The sequence below is a fragment of the Ambystoma mexicanum genome, chromosome 2p (genome assembly GCF_040938575.1).
Source record: "Ambystoma mexicanum isolate Mex_15411 chromosome 2p, UKY_AmexF1_1, whole genome shotgun sequence".
Lineage (NCBI taxonomy): Eukaryota > Metazoa > Chordata > Amphibia > Caudata > Ambystomatidae > Ambystoma > Ambystoma mexicanum.
Window position 1 is genome coordinate 1,349,253,353 of NC_090923.1, and position 21,957 is coordinate 1,349,275,309.

Sequence of the window (21,957 nt, forward strand, 5' to 3'; positions counted from 1 at the left end):
CCTCTCGTTGGTAGTGTGCTGCTTTTCCATTTGATTGTTAGACACTTACTGCCAACAGGTTTCTAGGCATGTGAGAAAGGATTGTGTTAGTTCCAACAGCGCCCGTCTATTCCGAACAAAATTAATAATGGGGACAGGTTCCTATGGATACCATCTATGGCTTGTATCCAGCCCAGGATCTCTTTACAGATCGTCTGCACACTTACACAACTCCACCACTGGTGCCAATAATCACATTTCCCTACAATCCCTGCAACAGTGTTGTGCACCCCTGAGAACTTTTGACAGTCGTTGCAGGGTCAGGTGCCATCTCATCAATAGCCCCCTGTTATGGTTATGATTCCTGCCCCTCATGTCCCCAGCCCTTCAAGATGTCAGGCTGGAGCCAGGCCACGATCACCTACATGGCCCTCAAGGGCCTCTCCATCCCTCCAAAGACCCACTTGGAGTCAGACTTGGCGCTTGTGGCACCAGACTCACTCACTCCCATAGGATAACATTGGGGATTGGACTTTTAGTGAATTGATGGGGACAAGATGGATGCCCCTACATATTTCAGTTCCCAGAACTGCATGTGCAGTGTAGTCTTTTGGGTGTGGTTCAGCCCAGAGACACCTGGGATACCAAGAGACTATTTAAGCCGCGCTCAGGCTGAGAAACACGCTTTGTGTTTTCTGCACCTGCAGCATGACACTCACCGTGTTCGGATCGGTCTCCAGTAGGCCTGCATCCTTCTTCTGCGCTCAGCTCCTGCAAGAACACAGTTAGGAACAGCCTTACCTTGCGGCGCTTCTGCCCATCATTCATTGCTTCTTCTGTTCTGCGGGCATCTTCGGCGGTGTCATTCCCATCCTGGCACGTCGCTTCCTAAGGAAAAGGCAAAAGAACAAAAAAGGCATTAGTAAGCATTCAGCAAATCTTCGCTTATCCAGCCGCCTTGGGGGAACTCTCGTCTCCGGAACATCTCATCCATCTGCAAGAGGGAAAAGACACTCCAGGTTAGCGTGGAAACATCTAGAGGCGCCGTATACCGCGCTTACTCACCGCATTTGTTCTTTATAACCGGCATCCACGCTGAAAACTTCGCGCCACCTAAAAGACACAGAAAAAGAACTCAGTTCAATACAAATATGAAAGGATTGCATCGCGCTCTCACCTTCAGCGCTACTCATCTCAGCAGCACGTCGCCATCCCCGGACGCCGCCCATCATCTAAGGAAGGAAAGGAACGAAGTTAGAGAACTGTTCAAAAGACTCATACTTACCTGTCGGACTCTTGCCAGTGAACTAACTAGGCAGCAAAAAGCCTGCATCAATCAACGCGCCCCTGCGCTGAAAGCAGGACGGAGAGCACACTTTCCAAAAAAACAAGGTGAGCTGTTGATCAAAGGGAAGGGTTGGACCCCGGGGAAGAAGGGGTTCAAGCACACAGACAATAGGGAGTTAAACTCTACCAATCCTGTGTTTCAGGCCCAGTCTCCAGTCGAGTAGACGCCAGGGAAGGGTTAGAGGTCGTAAGAGGTCAGAACAGGCTGAGTGACGTCCCCGTGGATACCAGTTGAGCGTTAGTTATGCATCTTGTACTGCATGATATGGATGTGTTACACACTGCCCTGTACATTACTGCCCATGTGCCTGGTTGATCCTGCAGCCCCAGCTCAGTCTCCCACATGGTCCGAGTGCCTGGTTGCATCAGGTGCCCTCTGGTAAGTAATGCACTATATAATTGAGCCAGACGCTCTTGGGACACAGCGTTTGTTCAAACTACATTCAAATGCTGTAAGCGACCTTCGGAGGGGGGGGGGAGTCCCAGTGCGTATCTCGCAGTACACTCCTTAACTGCAGATGTGTAGTGGTGTTGTGCTGTGCTACCTCCAAATCGGCCTTTGATATGTAGGTCCCTTCTTTCCACATCTACCCTGCTCTCACCAAGCCTTCGTATTGGGGCTGAATGAGGTTTACATCTATTAGTCGATCTCTAAAGGGGGTTGGTGAGGCCATATACAACTCGTGGTTTGCGTGAGGCGCCAAAGAGACCACAATACTGCTAAGACTAGGTGCTCTCAGATCTGTGCGGTATGGTGCTATATGGGACCCCCAACCATTCACCCAGGGTTACCAGCGTGAATAGGTCATTTTCCAGGCCGACCCATTGTTTCTTGGCGTTTTCCCACAAGTGATCCACTAGGATACGCAGTTGGGAAGCTCTATAATATTCAAAGTGATCCGGGTAACCCATGCCTCCCTTATCCTTTGGAGTAATCAGTCGTGTACGATAACCAGGGCTTCAGGTCCGCCCACAAATATGCAAGGAGAATGCGCTTAATTTCTATGTGGAATGCAACTGAATAGCCACTAGAAGCAAGTGGAAGAGAAATCGAAGTCTGGGAAGTATGTTCATCTTAATTGAAGTAAATCTAGCCATCCAAGATAGACCGGTGGTCCAACATGGCGCCAATTCAGATTTGATGGCGTTCCACAGGGGTGTATAGTTTGCTTGAAATAAACTTGCCAGGTCTTTGGTAATCACCACACCCAGATATTTTATTGCCTCTGCCTGCAGTTAACTCTGCTACTAAGTATCTCTTGGAAGGGAAGCGTTAACTTGACAGTTTTATTTAGGTTTGCTCAAAATCCTGATGGTATCCCATATTCCGCCAATGTGTCAAAAAGGGCAGGCACTGATTCCAGCAGTTGGGAGATGTCGGCTAAGATGACATCAGCGAATAGTGCCAACTTGTATTTCCTCCTTTTGTTTTAATGGCCTGTGTTAACAGCTCTAATACCAGGGCAAACAAGAGGGAGGGCCAGAGGGCAGCCCCGTCGTGTTCCTTTTGTCAAGTTGAATAACTTGGATACTACCCCATTAACCAAAACTTGGCAGTGGCGTTCCAATATAATACCAGTGCTTCTGACACCCATTGTGGGCACAAACCCACCCTCTGCATAACTGTGCAGAAAAGGCCATTTGACTGTCGAACGCCTTCTCTGCGTCGATAGACATCAAGGTGGGATAGTACTCCCTCTCATCGATGGCGGCGATAAGGTCAAGGGTTAAGTGGACGTTGTCCGCACCTTGCCTGCCCCTCACATAGCCAACCTGATCTGTATGAAATAATTGGGGCAATGGCCAGCAAGGATGCTTGCGTAACTCTTCACATCAACATTTATGAGAGATATTGAGCTATAGGATGTGCATATATTTGCCTTCTTTTAGAATTACTATAATTCTTGACTCAGTGAATGACGGTCCTGGCTGGTTTCCAGGATTGAATTGAAGAGTTTCACCAAAAAGGGAGTTGGCAAATTACTGTTTGCTTTATGAAAAGGCTGGTCTGTACCCATCCTGCCCTTGCGCTGAGCCAGCCTTCAATTTGGAGATGGCGGTCTGGATTTGTTCGGTTGTGATTGGGCTGTTCAGCTTGTTTTGATTATCTTGTGATATTGGCATGCAGGGGAATTTTGATAAGTATTGTACAATATCTTCCTCTGTACCACCCTCCTAAGCTGTATGTAGAGTGCGCTAAAATTCCCTCGCTATCTGCGGGCTGGGTTTGGAGCGCCAGTTCTTTAAGTGTGATTTATTGATTTAGCTTCTTTCCCCCTTTTCACTTTGATCCCGTTTCTATGGGCCCCTTCCGCAATCATATTTCCCTGAATTGTGGCCTTTGCCTCTTCCCAAACTGTGTAGTGATAGCTCTCCCGTGTAGTTTACGGTGAATTAATCCTTTATTGCGTCTAGAGTTTCTCTAAATAGATCTTTATAAGGGGTATCATTGCAGATCCATCTGCGCTCTGTGTATAAGGATAGACGTAGAGTTAACTCCAGAATGCATAATTCATGATCTGTCCAGGCTACTATCTCAATGGCTGCAACCAGTATTGTGCCTTCGTTCACTGCTTCAATCAATAAGTAATCTACGTGGGAATAAGTGGGGTGGGGAATAAAAAGTAAATGCTCTTCCCCCCGTGGATGTACTGTGCGCCAAGTGTCAATTAAGTGGTTCGTTCTTAATAGGCCTGGGAATCCTTCCCCTGTCAAGCCACACAGACATGTGCTCCCTGGCTCGAATCCCAATCCATTCTGGGGTGCGATATGATGTTGAAATCGCCCCCACATACTAAAGTGCCCTCTTTCCCGCTATCTAGGAAGTCAAAGAGGGACTCGCTGAAGTGTAGCTGGTTCTGGATGGGTGCCTAGGCAGAGCAGAGTAACTATTCAGGATCTTACTTTCCCTTTTAATGCAAGGTATCTCCTCTCTTCCCTATATATTTGCTCTATTTGCACAGCCAAGGATTTCCTATGTACGATTCCCACACCGCCTCTGTGACCGCCCGAAGCCCACAATGACCTCCCATTTCCCTGCTCACTACCTTGAATTCTCTCTTGCGCAAATTGTTTCCTGCACAAATTACACATCCAGTTTGGACCCCCTCAAGCTCACTCCTATGAAGTGACACGATAGCCCCCTCCCTCGTGTTCGAAGCTTAATGAGATGGTGACCCACCCCGCCAATCGGTAGCACATTTCCTGCTCCAGTAGCCAAGTTGTCAGTGGGCAGCAGCTTCTTCGTTTAAATATAGTAGCCGAGATGTCCTGAAATATTTTGACGCTGGATCCTTTGAAGTCAATAGGTTCTCTCTCTCGCCTTCTGTAAAATGTCCTGTTTTTGCTTAAAAAAATTGAGGGCCTCCTGCTCTGTGTATTCTATTGAATTCGAAATTGGGGACATCTGTGGGGTCAAACAAAGATATCACAAGGGCCTTTACTCTGCTTTCTAATGCAGCTGTTTTGCCCAGTCTCTCGCTTAGGCCCATTATACGTATGTTTGATCTTTGTTCCCGGTTTTCTAGATCATCCAGCTTCAATTCAATGTCTCTCTCGGTTCTACAGCCTCAATCCGGTCTTCCACTTTTATCATTCTGGCTTGCAGGTCAGTGACTTTGTCAAGCTGGATTTATTTGAACACATTTCTCCTAGGAGTCGTCTAATGTCCGCATTGGTGGGACCGTCGCCGTTTCCTGGTATCTCTGGCAAGCTCAGCCCCTGATCCTGCTCCATAGCTGCCGAGTCGTGGTAGAATTCATGCAACTTGAGGGCTCTGCTCAGATACAGGGCGCTAATAGGCAAGGGGATTGATCTTTACTCTTGCAATTGATGGCCTCTGGGAGTTCCACCCCAGCAGTGCTCTACCCCGATTGCTTACTCTAGTTTTGGGGTCCAGAAGAGGTTCCTGCCTCCTTTTCTCCTCTACTTCAACACTTGTGCTTTCGAGGAGTTTCCCTGCTCACTTTGCCTTTTGTGGGCACGCTATGCTTTGACGTTTTTTGTAGTTGGACTCTTGTCTTGTAATGGTAGATTATGCCAAATAGCTGTAAATCCAGCCTTTCCCCTGAAGGTTATGCGAAGGAACAAGTTACTTACCTTTAACTGTTCTCCAGCATGGGTACGGCATGCATTCACATGCTCATGAATATTTCCAGTCGTCAGGCTGGGAATCCTCTGTAAAGAAAAAATCAGTTTCGTTTCTGAACTGTCTTTCTCCTAATAACCAATCACTGGTCTCTGGGTCATATTGCCCCCAGCCAATGACTGCCCTCTACCTAAGCCCCTCCTCTGTCAGCCATCTTCAGATTTGGTAGCACGTAAAGTGGCAGTGCGACAAAGTGAAGAGCCGCAGAGGGGTAGGCGGGAGGGTTCGCATGTTCTGCAGCATGGATTCACAGGCTCATGAATACAAGAATACACAGCAGTACACATGCACAACCACGGGAGGTGGCAAGGCTCAACATTAAGCATCTCTTACCTCTCACCAAGCACACCTTCAGGCGAACGGGTTGCGCAGCACTGCCTGCGCGACTCTGGACTCCTCCCTGGATTCCCGGTCGATGCAGTAGAATCTCGTGAAGGTGTGCGTCGACCTCCACGTAGCAGCCCTGCAGATGTCCTGCAGGGGCACACCAAACAAGAACGCCGTGGTAGCAGCAATCACTGATCGAAATGGGCTCTCGGAAGGCCGGGCAACGGTCGGTTTGCCAACCGATGACAGTGCATGATGCAGCCGGAGAGCCATCTGGAAATGGAAGCCTTCGAGAGGGCCTTCCCCTGGTTCACAGGTCCAAAGTTAACAGCTGCGATGTCTTCCGAAAACTCTCTGCGCGGTCCACGTAGAACTTCAGCGCTCTAGCTTCATCCAGCGAGTGCAAAGTCCTCTTGACCGGCGATGAAGGCGATGGGAAGAAAATATGTAACACCAAGGGCTCATTGAGATGGAAGTCCGACAGCACTTTGGGCATGGAGGGGTGCGGATAGGGCCTGGATGTCTCCCACTAGTGGTGCAGAGGTGATGGCCACAAGAAACGCTGTTTACCACGACAGGAACTTGAATGGTGCCAAATGCAGAGGCTCGACTGGCGGGCCCATGAGCCTAGTTAGCACCACGTTGAGCTCCCACGCTGGGGCTGGAGCCTTCACCGGCGGAAAAGATCAGAACAGTCCCTTCATGAACTCCTTCACCAGGCAATGGGACCACAGGGAGGAGCGTCCGGAGTTCTGGTGTGGTGGGAGATGGATCCACCAGATGGATCTTGGAGGCATGGGCCAGCCCTGCCTTGGCCAGTGATAGCAAGTACGGCAGCACTTGAGGGGCCGTAATCCGCAGAGGGTTACATCTTCTGTTCTCGCCACCAGACAGAAAACATCTTCCATTTGTGTCCGTAGCACTTGAGAGTTGGACGCCCTGGCCTTTGCAAGCACCTCCTTGCAGTCCGCCGGGATATCGTACCCTCCAAACTCGTGCTGCAGGAGCCAGGCCATCAAATTCATCGACCCCGGGTCGTGGTGGAGGATGGCGCCTCCTTCTCTGGAGAGGAGAGCCGCGTCTGTCGGCAGTTTGACTGGGGTATGCTGACATGTCCAGAAGTTCCGGGAACCAAATCTGTCTTGGCCACGGCAGTGAGACGAGGATCATCCTGCACTGGCACCGTCTGAGTTGGTTGATAAGTTGCAGCAGCAATGGTAACGGTGGGAACGCATAGAGAAACAGGCCGTCCCAAGGGAATGAGAAGGCATCGCCCATGCTCCCCAGCTGGGGAAACCTGCTGGCGAACCTCTGGCACTTGGCGTTCGCCGCCATCGCAAATAAGTCAATCTGGGGATTGCCCCATCGTTGGATAGCAGATCCACTTGATCCTGTTGCCGCTCCCACTCGTGGCACGAGCGCAGCTCCCTGCTGAGTGAGTAGGCGATGGTGTTCTTTATTCCTACCAGGTGGAAGGGTGCCAGAAACATCCCTCGAGCGACGGCCCAGTGCCACATATCCTGGGCCTCCTTGGATAGGGCTAGGGATCTAGTGCCTCCCTGCTTCCGGATGTAGAACATCGTGGTGTTGTCAGTGAAGATCCTCGCCACATTGCCCTTGAGGGACGGGAGGAATGACCTGAGGGCCAGGAACACGGCTCGGAGCTCCAGGAAGTTGGTGTAGTGACCTCTCCTCCGGGAGCCAAAGGCCTCTTGCGTGGAGATCTCCGATGTGTGCTCCCCATCCCTCCAGGGAGGCATCCGTCAGTCTCCTGATGTGCCGGGGTCCGGAAGTCCATACCCGCCTCGAGATGCACACGGGTGCCCCACCACCGGATTGCTTGGCAGGTCTCGTTGAGCGAGATCCTGTCTTCGAAGCTGCCCGCCGATTGCATCCAACGGGCGTCGGGGAACTCTTGCAGAGGACGCATCCGCAGCCTGCACAGGCGTATAAGTTAGATGCACGAGGACATCATGCCTAGAAGGGACTTGATGGACCTCACCCTGGCCACGTCCATGGTCGACAGCCACTGCACCTTGACCAGGATGGCCTTCGTCCTTTCCTCCGACGGTGAGACCAAGCATGCAACTGTCGAGCCTGGCTCCCAGGAACAGTGAGACGGGACCAGGTGGGATTTCGCAAAATCGATGGAGAATCCCAGATCCGGGAGCAGCTGGATAGTCTTCGCTCTGTGCTCGACTGAGTTCTCTTGTCCTTGCTCGGATGAGCCAATCGGCCAGGTAGGGGTAGACGTGGATCCCCACAGCCGCGCCGCCACTGGTGCTAGGCACCTTGGTGAATACCCTGGCCGCCGACTTCAATCCGAAGGGAAGGGCCTTGAACTGGTAGTGCCGTCCTTGGACTACGAATCTGAGAAACTTTCGATGTCCTTTTAGAATGGGGCTGTGGAAGTAGGCATCCTCCAAGTCCAGCGACGATAGGAAGTCACCCTCCTCCAGCTGTCCCAGCACGTGCTGCAGAGTGACCATCCGGAACTTCTGGGACTTGATGTACTTGTTTAAATGACGAAGGTCCAGGATGGGTCGCCAGCCGTAGGTCTTTCTTAGGAGGAAGTATCGAGAGTAAACTCCGGAGCCCCAGAGCCTCTTTGGGACGAGCTTGATGTCCCTCTTCTTAAGCATCGCCCTTACTTCCAGCAGCAGTTGAGGGACGTGGTTTTCCTTCCTGCCACGGGAGGAATGCTGGGGCACTTTAGAAACTAGTGTGCCCACGGGCCAGGGCATCCGACACCCAACGGTTGGTGGAGATTGACTCCCACACGCTGATGAACTTCGCCAGCCGGCCTCCCAACGGGGAGCTCAGATGGGGCCCGACACCACAGCCGGTTCAATCCTGCTTGGCAGCGGCCTTGCCGCCTTGGCCTCCTCGACGATGAGATCCTCCTGAATTGTCGCATCCTCTGTAGGCCTCCTGTGACAAGGAGCGGGCTGGCTGCTTGCCTCCGGAGTTCCGTCGAAAGGCATGTCCAAAACTCTGGTCTGCACGTCCTGACGGAAAATCGGTTGCTTTGTGCCAACCACGCCGAAGGCAAACACTGTTGCCCATCTGGCGGAAGCCGGTGTCAGCAATGTCTGTGGCCATCATCATGGCGTGGTCTGACGCCACCTCGCCTTCCTGCAGGATCTCCAGGGCCTCCGCCCTCTTGTCGTCCGGGAGGAAGTCCAGCAGAGGAGCAATCTTACACCACAGCTCCCTGTCGTAGCAGGCCACAATGGTGAGGGCATTGGCCGCTTTAATCGTCGTTGCCAACGAGATGACCCGTCGTCCCATGGCGTCTAATTTCTTCCCTTTGCCGTCCGGCAGTGAGGTCGAAGTTGAAGCAGTCGTCCCCGCCACTTTCTTCTTGGCCGCTGCTGAGACAACCAAATCCGGGGTCGGCTGCGCCATAAGGCACATGGGGGTGGAATCTGGGACCCGGTACTACTTCTCATACCGGTCTCTTAGCAGGGGTCGTGGACGGGTTCTTCAGGAGCTCCAGCCCCTCGTCCCAGATGTCAAGTAACGGGACCGAGAGGACTGTCTTCCTCTTGGCCTCACACCATTGATAGAGGGAACTTTCCTTCTGTTCTACGGGGCAGAGCTGGAAGAGCTTGGATGCCCTGGCGATCATGGCGTGGAAGGAGCCAATTTCGGCGGGTGGAGAGGCCCGAGGAGGTGGTGATGGGAGGCCCATCCCATTGTCACCAGTGTCATCATCAGTCTCTGTCATGGCCGTCTCTGTCCGTGTCATCCCTCGGGAGTGGTGGAGGAGAAGGCTTTGAGGGCCGCGCCAGCTGGAAGGGCGGTGGGGGATGAGTTCTCCTCCGCTTGCTTGGAGGGCTTCCCGACAGACCAGGTTCTGCTGGGTCGTCCGTTGGGGGTAAGGGCAACCTTGTCCTCATCTCTGTACACAAGGCCTGGATCGCCATCAGGATTGCTCCCGAGTTGTCCTGTGGCCCAGGTACCAGTTGTGACGGCTGCGACGGTTGGGGAGTGGAATCCTCCGCCTCCACGGGAACCTCATTGGCGCCACCGTCACTTTCTTTGTCCGACTCGTCGGGATCTCTCCCGTGGGACCAGACTTCGAGCCTCTTGTCCAGGATCTTCACGACTTCAGCTAGCTCCTCTTCAGAGGCTGTATCCGTGTCCGTGATGGCCACAGCCGCCCCCCCCTCATCTTTTTCCACTGGGGTTCTCATGGGGGTCTTATCGATGGGCTGAAGAGAGGATTCCCTCTGCGGTGGCAGGGAAACTCTGGGCCCAGAGGTAGTCTCCACTGGGGTAGCCTCCACAGGCTTCGCCAGAGCCGCCACGACTCCCTCGATAGAGGCCTTAGCCGGGTGAATCAAGGCCTTCACGACCTTAGACGCGCTTGAGGCCTTCACCTTGGGGGGAGGGTCGTTGACTCGCTCCCCCTCGGCTGTCTCCGTCAGGATCGACCTGAAACTATCCCCAAGTTTACCCGGGTTCTCCAACTTTCTTTTCCGAGCCAGAGCGTTGGCTCGGGTTGATGGTGTCGGTGAAAGTGCGCCCTGCCTGGCAGCTGAGGAGCCTGACCGTTCGGTGCTACAGGTGCCTGCAGACTCGCAGTGCTTTGCCTTTTGTTGGGCCCCCATCGCCGCAGCACCCTCAAAGGTCTAAGAAGACCGCTCAGACCTCTTCTCACATGCTGCTGGGCTCTTACCCTCCAGCCAGTTGGTGAGGCGGATACGCCAATCCTTCATGGTCTGCTCCGACATGTTCTGGCAAAAACACACAGTCCTCCACGTGCGTTTTGTCTTCGTGAAGGCAGTAGAGGCATCTGGAATGCTCGTCCTCCTTGAAGGCATTCTACAATCCGCATTCAGGGCAGCTCCTGAACAGCTTGGTTCTGGGCGTTGTGCTCCCTTTGTCCTGGGCCATGTCCACGTGGGGTAGGCCTCAAAGATCTTCTGGAATCCTCAGAAGCGGAACTCGAAGAGAACTTCGCCCTTAAGGGGCGTAGAAAATTACGAAACGGGTCCCCGTTGATCGGAAGTAGAAACAGTGGAGCTTGAGGCTCGATTGACCGAAAAAATGAGATTCAACTCTTTGAAAAAAAAAAAAATCGCAAAACACAGTAAAAGCCTGAGAGCTATCGCATGAGGACTCCCAACACTTGAATGTGCTGTAAAAATCTGAAGATGGCTGCCAGAGGGGCTTAGGTAGAGGGCAGGCATTGGCTGGGGGCAGTAGGACCCAGAGAACAGCGATTGGTTATTAGGAGAAAGACAGTTCAGAAATTAAAGTGAAACTGATTTTTTCTTTATCGATATCCCGGCTTCAGTGCCCCCCCCCTCCCAACTCCCCTTTGCCAGAGTGTTTTTCGTGTGCGCTTTATGCGCTGCCTGTGAGGGAGGGTGGACCGTGTTTCTCCGTAGGGTGCCAGTCTCAGGCTAAAGCATGCATTGCGTACCGGCTGTGTGGTGTGCCCCCGATTTTCCTTACAGCTCTGGGCCTGCATACTCCCGAAGTCAGCCTCTCGCTTTCACAATGCCGGCAGGCTGGAAGCTCTTAGCTTGCTGTCACAGTGGAGGGCCTTGTTCTTCCAAAGGGCTTCGGCAAATCGGGAGCTTCTACGACATTCGAGCTCTGTCCACCACGTTGTTTGCTTCCCACTTGAGGGCTCCTGCAGCATTCCAGGTCGAGCTCACTACGAATTAGGGCACGTTTTCGTCCTGCATTGAACCACAATGTACTTTGAAATATCAGGGTTCAGCACATATATATAAAATGCCATAGGATTTGTATCTTGGTGCCTGGAGAGGGAGATGACTGCTCAAGCAGCCATTACGTCCGAGCCCCCCTGGTGGTCTCCTAGTCTTTTTCCTTTCTAACAGTGCTACACATGTAACCATGAACACACACAAAGTGAAAGTGCCCTTTGAAGTGTATTATCATCATCAAGTAATCCTAAGTGTTCTAGTATAAACGTCTGAAGTATTTAAGGTGATTCTGGTGTAAATATAATATATTTTATATAACTATATGTTGAAGTGCTTCTTTGTTGTGCCTGCCTAGCTAAGATTCAGTGTACTTACCTACAGTTCACATCTTCCTCTTAAGATGAGCCTGACTGCTCTGCCACTCTACCAAGGTCCTGAGCTATTACAGACGAATACTAAGTTTGGGGGAGCGCGGGGAGGGGGGGGCGTATTTACAAACCGCTGGAACAGCTTACTAAAGTCTTACTGCCAGTAGGACTTCTCCCAACAGGTCTCCCCTGCATAATATAAAACTGAGGATGAGCGGTGGGGAGTTTGGGGGGTGGGGAAGAGAGAAAGCGGGAGGGGTGCTCCCAGAGAGCAGGCCAGATGTGTTGAGGCGTGGGGGACAGGAAGGTGGAGATAAAAATTTCAGAACACCTATTGGACAAAGAGCACAACTGAAGTTTCTAAATGTATTAATTTCTCAATACACTCCTTCAACTCACTGAAATAGGGTTGCAGGTTTAGACTCAAGACAAATGGGGATGAGAAGGAATTTGAGAAGAACCAAACTGCTCTTTAAATGAACTGAAAGCAAGGGTCAGCCTTAGGATTAATCAATTCATCTGGATACTAGGCAGGGCTGCCAGTTGCACCATCCTTCGTGCCCCCCTCCTTGGCAATGCAACCACTGGTGAAATGGGTGAAGGAGACCAGTATTACAAGGGTTTAAAGAGGATGGGATGGTTGGAGCTTGAAGTAAGGTTTGGGTTGCTGTATGATCTGCTCTACAGGTGACTAATGCAGGCAGCATTCATGCCAACCAAAGGTTTTGTACATGCCGTTACACATTTAAGGGTTGAAAGGAAGGGTGGCACTGCTGAACCTGCTGTGTTAGGGCAGGGTTCAGGTGGATACAAACTTTCTGTAGGGATTTTCTTTTGTTCTGAGTATTGGCCTCACGCTTTGCTCAAACAAGTTTGTGCTGGGGTTGATCTCGAAACTGCAGCACCCCAGGTATTGAGATTCTCTTGGCTCAAGCACTGGTTGCAATGAGGAAGGATATAGTACAGACTTGGATGGGGACGACATGGCCAAACTCAAGGACGAGGAGCAGAGTTAAGTTTGTTAAATAGTTATGGCCAGGTTTAAGAGTCCAGAGGCTGCCTGCAGAAATGTGTCCAAGATTGGGGAATCCGAGAGTAAATGTGGTTAAGTACAACAAACTGAGGAATGGGAGTGCTGGAGCGGCAGACTGTAGGATGGTTGATGTGGAAGGTGATCACCGACATCTGTATACAAGAGGCCCTTTGGACTAGCACTCTAATGATGCTATGTCTGGTATGGGAGAGATGCGCTGCAGACTGCAAGTTTGGGAGGTGGTGGGATTGGGGCAACATGCAAATGTTAGAGTTACAAAAGGGCTGTGGTGCTGTGTGGCACTGGGCGCTATTCAAGTCATAAAAGCAATAACAAAGAATGCAGCCAAATACATACCATTCCGAGCTCCTGTGGTAATAGTAGCCTTCTATAGACGCTGCCGATTTCTGGAAGCAAATGTAGTAGAAACCAGCAAAAGATGCTCCACTGATGTCTTTGATTGTGTGATCTGGGACCAAGAATTGCTCCTAAGTAATTAAAAAGAAAAACTATCAAAACCACAATCTAGTAAAAACTGAAATATACACAATTTATAAGCCGGTAACACAAGATTGCGCTTCAATTATGCCATTCAGACTAACACACCAAAGGTTTACATTTGACAACTGCAATAAGCCAAATGTTGTACTTGTCCAGCTAGGAATCCAGGTGCAACAGCAAAACCTTTGAAATCATAACTTTTTTTATTGCTTTTACTGACAATAAGGACATGTTCCAAAAGATTGGAGTGGATATTTGTCTACTAGTGCACTAGAAGAGCATCCAATTTTTTTAAAAACTTTTTTTATTGGCATTTAGAACATAACCGGCACCGTGTGCCAACAATACCAACATCCCTCCATCCCTCCTCCCCTCCCCCGGTACTACCCCACATTTCAGAGAATTGATATTGTCCATCATGTCCTGGACTATGTTCACATCAGACAGTGTTGCATGTAGTTCCGTCTTTTTGATGAAGGATACGGATTGTGCATCATATTAGTTTGTCTATGCAGATCATCATGTCCCCCGCACATCTCGTCGTTTCATGGTTTAAGCTAAAGCACCAGAATGTCCGATCAAGAAGTGCTTTTAAGCGTCCCAGTCACCACACCTGTTACGAGTCATTGCCCCCCCCCCCCAGCCACTTTATCATTACAATATAGGCCATCCGCCTTCCATTGAGAGATCTGTGGGCTCTGTCCCCCTCCCTGCGTCCCCCCACAACATCGCTACTCGTCTCTTGGCCATCATTAGGAGCAGCCCACAAAAGCTTCAGAGTATGTTCGGGTACCCTTTTAGTATAACCAACAGAGCCAACAGCGGGTCTGGGTCTATCTCCTGACCCGCGATACCACTGACCGCCACAAATACCTGTCCCCAAAATAGTATGGCTGAGCAGCCTCAAGCAACGTGGAGGAAGTCTGCCAGCATACTATAGCATCTGGCGCATCTGCCTGAAGTGTCCGGGAAATATTCCTTCAGCTTGGCCAGTGTACAATTGGTGTAAATACTTGAAATTAATCAGTTTAAAACTAGCATCGATAACCCTCTTTCTAGTCATTTCTTCTGAGATTTCCAGTCCCAGGGTCTCCCTCCCATTTCCTCTGTGGCGATATCCTCACCGCCTCAGTTTGTGCACATAGCGTAGTGGCCCGATATAACCCTACTGCGCAGACCTCCCCAAAGCAGTCTGTCAATTGTGCAGGAAATCTGTGGTTGCTCAGGAAAGGTTGTAAACAATTGGTGCAAGGTTACCTTCAATCTGTAATACAGGAGGAATATGTTCAAAGCTGATGATTCCCCTTCTCCCTCAACATATGACATGGATTACTTACAGTAAAAGCATTTCTGATGATTGTATCTGCTTAGATTCACATGCGGTGCATATGGTCCGACATCCAGTGGTAACCACGGAGTATTGCATCTTGTCTTTTGGGGGATTAAAAGGGGACGTCGGCATAGGCGTGTCTGAAACACTATCCCTATCGTGACGTGTGTAGTACCCAAAATCCCTCACGCGCCGAGGTCCCTCCGATTGTATTTTTTCTGCCATGAGGGAGCCCAAGGCTATAGTGAGTGAGTACATGAAGAGAGAAAGTAGTAAGAAGTCTATGTTCCTTCCACCCCGAGCGGGGAGGCAGCGAGGGCGCATGTGAATCTAAGCAGATACAATCATCAGAAATGCTTTTACGGAAAGTAATGCATGTCTTCTGATGCTGGTTAATCTTCTTAGAATCACATGCTGTGCATAGACTAGCGAGCAGTACCCGGAGTTGGAGGTGGGTTGTGAGAAGGAACAGTAGAAAAAAAATGTCTTAGTACTGCTTGTCCCACCTGAGAATCAGACCTAGAATGAGTGTCTAGGCAATAGTGTATTGTAAAGGTGTACAGAACTCCAGGTTGCCGCTTTGCAAGTGGACTCTAGGGGAACATTTGCAATGAATGCTATGGATGCCCCAGTGCCTCAAGTAGAATGTGTTCTAGGCTTGAAGGGCAGTTCTCTCTTTGCAAGAGTGTAGCACAGTGTGATGCATTTGACAATCCACCTTGATATTGCTGAGAGACAGGGTCCCCTTCTCTACCAGCTGCCACTGAAGAACAAGTTACTTCTTACCTTGTAAAGTTCTTTCGATGGGATGTTCCTCCGACGTATTCCTTATCTTAGATATCTCCTTCCAGCTCTGCCAGCTCTGCTGGCCTCGGAAATTTTTTCTCTAGAGGGCGCTGCGTGTCAACGTCCGCTGAGTCGATGTCCCTCGACAGCCGCCGTATCGACGTCATCCAGCCTATAAAGGCCGCGTGCAGCGTCCGTTGCTCAGTTCCGTTTTGTAGCCCACAGTATTTCTGTCTGGACTAGACTAATCACCCTGAAGGAGCGTAAGCTGCAACAAGGGAATTAGAACTGCGGGGGATGGATGGGAGGGTCGATAAGGAATACTTTGGAGGAACATCCCATCGAAAGAACGTTACAAGTAAGAAGTAACTTGTTTTTCGAAGGGATTGTGTCCTCCGACGTATTCCTTATCTTAGATCGGCTCCCATAGCAGTATTCTATTATTGGAGGTGGGAGTACTGACTTCATGCTGCATTCTATTGATGAATAGAGTGCAATACTGCCTTTCCAAACCTAGTCTCTTGACTGGAGGAGGAATCCAAGTTGTAAAATCGTGTAAAGGTATGGACGGAAGACCATGTGGCGGCCGCACAAAGGTCTTTAACCGGCACTCCTCTTTTGAGGGCCGATGAAGCTGCAATACCTCTGGTCGAATGAGCCCTAAGGTTTCGAGGGGGCTCTTTTCCTGCCAGTTTATAACATTCCAAAATGGCTAGAATGATCCATCTGGAAATGGTCTGCTTAGTTATCGGTAATCCCAGCTTGTGACCTGCGTAGCCTACAAACAGCTGGTCTGCTTGTCTTATCCTGGCCAGTCTACTGATGTAAAAACTTAAAGCCCTTCTAGGGTCCAGCCTGTGTAACCTCTCTTCCTCTTTCCCCGGATGAGGAGGAGGATAGAAAGATGGCAGGGTAATCTGAGTGATATGGAATTCAGAAACCACCTTTGGGAGGAAATTAGGCTTCAATTGCAGGACAACTTTGTCTTTGTGAAAGATTGTATGAGGGGGTGTACAAGAAAGAGCTTGTAACTCGCTCACCCTTCTAGCAGATGTAAGTGCTATTAATAAAATAGTTTTAAGGGTAAGAAATCTTAACGAACAAGAATGAGTGGTTCGAAAGGTGTGCCCATCAGGAAAGTTAGGACTAAGTTTAAATCCCATAGGGGAACCTGGAATGGTCTTGGGGGATAAACGTTGGTTAACCCCTTTAGAAACTGTATTACCAAGGGTAACTTGAAATAGGATGGTTCTTCCGCAGTGCGCTTAAAGATGGATAGCGCTGCGAGATAGCCCTTAATGGTGCAAACTTGAAGGCCTGAATGCGCCAAAGAGTAGGAAGGACAAAACCATTGGTGTACCACATGAAAAGGGGTCGATATTCTTTTCTCTACACCAGCTGCAAAATCTGTTCCAACGGCAGCGGAATAAAGACTTTGTTGCTGGCCTCCTTGCCGAAAGCAACACCTCCATAACATCATCAGGGAGGTCCCAATCCTTGTACCTCAGCCTTTCAGAAGCCAAGCGTGAAGGTTGAGGGTTTTGATGTCTGGATGGAGAACCTGACCTCCCTTCTGTGAGAGTAGGTTCTCTCTGAGTGGAAGTCGAATTGGAGGGCAGATGGACAAGTCTAGAAGGTCCGGGTACCACGTTCTCCTGGCCCAATCCGGGGCAATTAGGATCATGGTTTTCCGGAATCTTCTCAACCTCCTGATCATTTGAGGAATGACGGGGACCGGTGGGAACGCGTACAGAAGCGGAAATTCCCAGTCCACTATGAACGCGTCTCCCAGAGCTCCTCTCGGGGGAAATTCCCTTGAGCAGAACAGATCGCACTTCCTGTTGACACTGGTGGCGAACAGATCCACCTGAGGGGTTCCCCAAAGGGCGAAGATCTCTTGAAGGACTTCCTGAGCTAGTTCCCACTCGTGGGAGACTGTGCTCTGCCTGCTCAGAGCGTCCGCTGTCAAGTTCTTCTCTCCGGCTAGGTGAACTGCCGATAGAGAGATTCCTTCTTGGATTGCCCAAAACCAGAGCTGCATCGCCTCTCTGCACAGGGGTAGTGATCCTATGCCTCCTCTTGTTGAGGTAATGCATGGCCACTGTGTTGTCCGTCATTATCAGGACATTCTTCCCTTGTACAGCTGGCAGGAACGCCTTCAGCGCAAGTCTGATGGCCATCAGCTCTAACTGGTTGATATGTAGTCTGGACTCCGATGGAGACCAACGACCACTGATGGTCAAGTCGTTGGCGTGGGCTCCCCACCCCGTGATTGAGGCATCCGTGACTGCTGTTCTCTCCGGCCAGGGTTGCCAAAACTGTTCTCCTTTCAGAAAGTTCTCCTGACAGGCCCACCACTGAAGGTCTCGAGCCACCCTGTCGGGAACCCGAAGAAGATCTGTCAATCTTCCTGAGAATTGTGACCACTGAGTCCTCAGTGCCCACTGGAGGGATCTCATTCTCAGGCGAGCCTCTGGCACTAGGAAAATGCAGGATGCCATGAGGCCTAGCAACCTCAAAAAGTCGAAGGCTGGGAGACGTTGGGCATTTTGGAACTTGGTAACCATCTGTAGAATATCTTGAGCCCTCACCTCTGGTGGCGAGGCTTTTCCCAGGGAAGTGTCCAGGATCGCTCAGATGAACTGGAGTCTCTGCAATGGTATCATTTGTGACTTCTTTAAATTGAGGGAGAGGCCCAGTCTGTGAAGGGAGTGGCAAATGTGATTTAGCTGGATCTGAGCTTGTTCCGAAGATACATCCCTGATCAACCAATCGTCCAGGTAGGGGTAGACGTGAATCCCTTCCCTCCTTAGACTTGCCGCCACTACCGACATTAACTTGGTGAAGACCCTGGGGGCGGAGGTCAGCCCAAATGGCAGCACTCAAAATTGATAATGAGAGTTGCCAATTGCGAACCTCAGGTATTTCCTGTGTTTGCGATGGATAGGCACAAGGAAATAAGCGTCCTGAAGGTCCAGAGATACCAACCAGTCCTGGAACTGAAGGGCCTGAAGGATCTGAGTTACCATCTTGAATTTGTCTTTCCTGAGGAATTTGTTCAATTCTCGCAAGTCCAAGATGGGTCTCAGTCCTCCGTCTTTCTTTGGAATGAGAAAGTAATGGGAGTACCAGCCTTTGTTCCTCTCCGCTACAGGTACCGGTTCTATGGCACCTTTCTCTAGCAGGTCCAAAATTTCCTGCAAGAGGAGCGGATCTGGAGCTTTCTGAGAGCTGATCCCCGGTGGATGACTGAGGTATGCGTAGGAGAGGCAGGCAGTAACCTTGGGCAACTGTTTCCAATGCCCAAGCATCTGACGTGATAGCCTGCCATTCCGCCAGATGAGTTAACCTGCCTCCTACAGGTGTCCTGTGAGGGAAGTCCTCAGAGTGGTTTTGGGGCGGCTGATGCAGATGCCGATGGTAAAGAGGCACCTGCTGTTGCTGCAGCTTTTGAATATCTACCCCGTCCACCTCGGGTAGTTCTTCTTTGTCCCCTTTGAGCCGGTCGTCCTCTACCTCTTCCGAATGCGGAGTAGAAGCGAAAGGACTTGCTCCTCGCAGAGGTTCCTGTGGGACAAAAAGGTGTCTGACGGATTGCAGCGCCTCGGGATTTTGCTGCTGCTTTTGATGTTTGCAGTTTTTCTAAACTGTCATCCGCCTTTTTCCGAAACAAAGAGCCATCGAATGGCATGTTGAAGAGTCTGGCTTGCACATCTGGGGCAAAACCAGACTTTCTCAACCAAGCGAATCTCCTGGTTGTTGTACTTGCCGCCATTGCTCTGCTGATACTGTCAGCCGAATCAATGCCCGTCTGGAGGGATTCGCACATAGCGTCTTTACCATCCTGTATGATATTTAGGAACGCCTCCCTTTCTTCTCCCTCCGGGATGCAGTCAGCCACTGTAGAAGCACACTCTCAAAGTGTATGGCTGAATCTAGCAAGGGTGCGAGTAGCATTAACAGATTTTGACGCCATGCTACATGCCGAAAAAACTTTGCCATAGCATACTATTTCGTATCGTCCCTGTCCTGTGGGACGGTAGGGTAAGCAGTCTTGACGTCAGTAGAAGATGCTGCCTGTACCACCAGACTTTCTGGGGATGGGTGTTTTGACAAAAACTCCGGGTCTGCAGAAGATGCCCTGTATTTTGTAGACAGTTTTTTATTTACTGCCGGGACGACATCTGGGGTTTCCCAGTTCGTCATAATCGTCCTCTGAAGAGCTTTATGAAAGGGCACTACAGGATCCTCCTGTGGACCTTTGTCAAGAATATCCGTGAGGTCATCTTGTTGGAAAGCCTGTGAAGGTGTTGACCACCCCATAAATTCTGTGATCCTGGCCATTAAGGCTCTATAGGGGGTTTCAGCATGCTCCCCCGGGTCTGGCCTAGCAAACTCCACCTCAGGGGAAGTGTCTAACCCACTTGCCTCATGTAGGGAATCATGAAGATCCTTTAACCTGCGTTCTTCTGAGGATAACTCCTCTCTAACTGGGGTTGCAGGTCCCTGCAACTCAAATGTGTCTTCCTGTTCAGATAGTTCTCCCTCTTCCATAATTGAGGACACAGTTCTCAATTGTTCTGAACTCACAAAGGGTGTAAAACCCATCTCCAAGGCAGAGGGTGCCAAACTTGTCATAATCGGCCTCGAAAACGTCAATGTCGTCGACGCCGAAGGCTTCGGGAGTGGCGTCGAAAACAAAGGCGGAGGCCTCAAGGTCCTCGATAGAATTGGGATTCTGCTCGAGGAAGTCGACAATCTCGACGCCATCGTCATCAAGGACTTGGGGATAGCCACTGGGTGCGTCGTAACCGTGACTTTCCTTGGCGTCGACGCCGGTGTCGAAGATGGTGTTGAGTCAACAGACCCGTGTGTCGAAGGTCCCTTCGACAACGGCGAAGACACCGACCTCGGCGTCGACGGAACCTTCGACGATGGAACCTTCGAAGAAGGCTGAGGTCATAGCTTTACTCGAGGGTTCGTGACGCGCTCGAGAAGCTTCCTTTGCCGGGTACTGCGACTCGCGGCGTTTTTGACCTTCGGGTCTTTCGACCAGAGCATCGCTCTCGGCAGTCTTCGAGGGGGTCGAGGCCGCTTTCTCGAAGACGCTCATCATATTTTTGCGGAATTCCTCCCATTCAGCCCGGGAACTATGTTTCGTGGGGCAAGGGATTCTCTTCGGAGAAACAGAGGAAGAGGAGGACGGAGAAGGGGATCTTTGACGTCTCCTCTTCGAGTGCTTTGATCGAGGAGTGATGGGACCCACTCCGAGACCTGGAGCGCGAATGGTGACGAGGAGACGAATGTCTCGACTTCGTCGAGGAAGAAGAAGCTTTTGAAGTCTTACCTTTCTCCAGCTTCCCCCTACGCTCCTTCAGGGCCTTAGCTGTCATGGACATACAGTCCTCGCACTCCGAACAATGGTGTTCAGCTCCTAAACACCACAGACAAACTCTGTGAGGGTCAGTCAGCGACATCTTTTTCCCACAATCTCTGCATTTTTTGAAGCCGGACAGAGGGGTCGTCGGTTCCGACGAGGAAGCCATAGAGTACGGATCGAATATCTCGAGGTAAATACGATAAATTGTCTACGAAACTGAGCAACGGTATTCTGAGGCACTGAGTAAGCACGGAAAAACGGAACTGAGCAACGGACGATGCGCGCGGCCTTTACAGGCAGGATGACATCAACGTCGATACGGCGGCTGTCGAGGGACATCGACTCGGCAGACGTCGACGCGCAGCGCCCTCTAGAGAAAAATCTTCCGGGGCCAGCAGAGCTGGAAGGAGCTATCTAAGATAAGGAATACGTCGGAGGACACAATGCCTTCGAAACAAATAATTTTTTTGTTTTCCTCAGTGGTTTAGATCTATCCATGTAGAACATGACTGCCCTGCGCACATCTAGTGTGTGAAGGCTTCTTTCGGCCATGTTAGTAGGTCTCTGGAAGAACGTGGGTAGTTCGATTGACTGGTTCACATGGAACTTCCAAATAAATTTCGGCGCAAATCTGGGATGTGTGCGCAGAACTACCTTATCTTTGTGGACTGTAACAAAGGGGTCCAAAACCGAGAGGGCCTGTAGTTCGCTAACCCTTCTTATAGAAGGGATAGCTACTAGAAAGGCGGTCTTTCAAGTCAGGTCTTTCAGACTAGCTTTATGCATAGGCTCAAAAGGGGGTCCCATGAGCCTAGTTAAAACCACATTTAGATCCCACCCAGGGGCTGGGTGAGTGATAGGGGGGATAAATTCTTTTAACCCCTTCCATAAAGGCTTTAAACAGGTATTTTCCACCACGACACCTTCTGCTGTGACGTGGTGTAGGCGGAAAACGCCGTTAGGTGAACCTTTAAGGAATTGAAGACTAACCCAGAGTCCAACAGATGGGTTAGATATAACACAATGTGTGAAGGCGAGCAATCAGTGGGATTGACGCCTTTGGAACTGCACAAGA

The 21,957-nt window shown here is 50.5% G+C and overlaps 1 protein-coding gene across 2 annotated transcripts in view; it reads right to left on the reverse strand.

The window, feature by feature from the left end:
- Positions 1-21,957, reverse strand: part of GID4 (GID complex subunit 4 homolog) — a 230,703-nt gene that overhangs the window by 38,699 nt on the left and 170,047 nt on the right. For both annotated transcript variants that reach the window (XM_069645708.1, XM_069645709.1), the window contains one exon: positions 13,243-13,373. In XM_069645708.1, the coding sequence (XP_069501809.1) occupies positions 13,243-13,373 (131 nt within the window). The remainder of the gene's footprint in view (positions 1-13,242; positions 13,374-21,957) is intronic.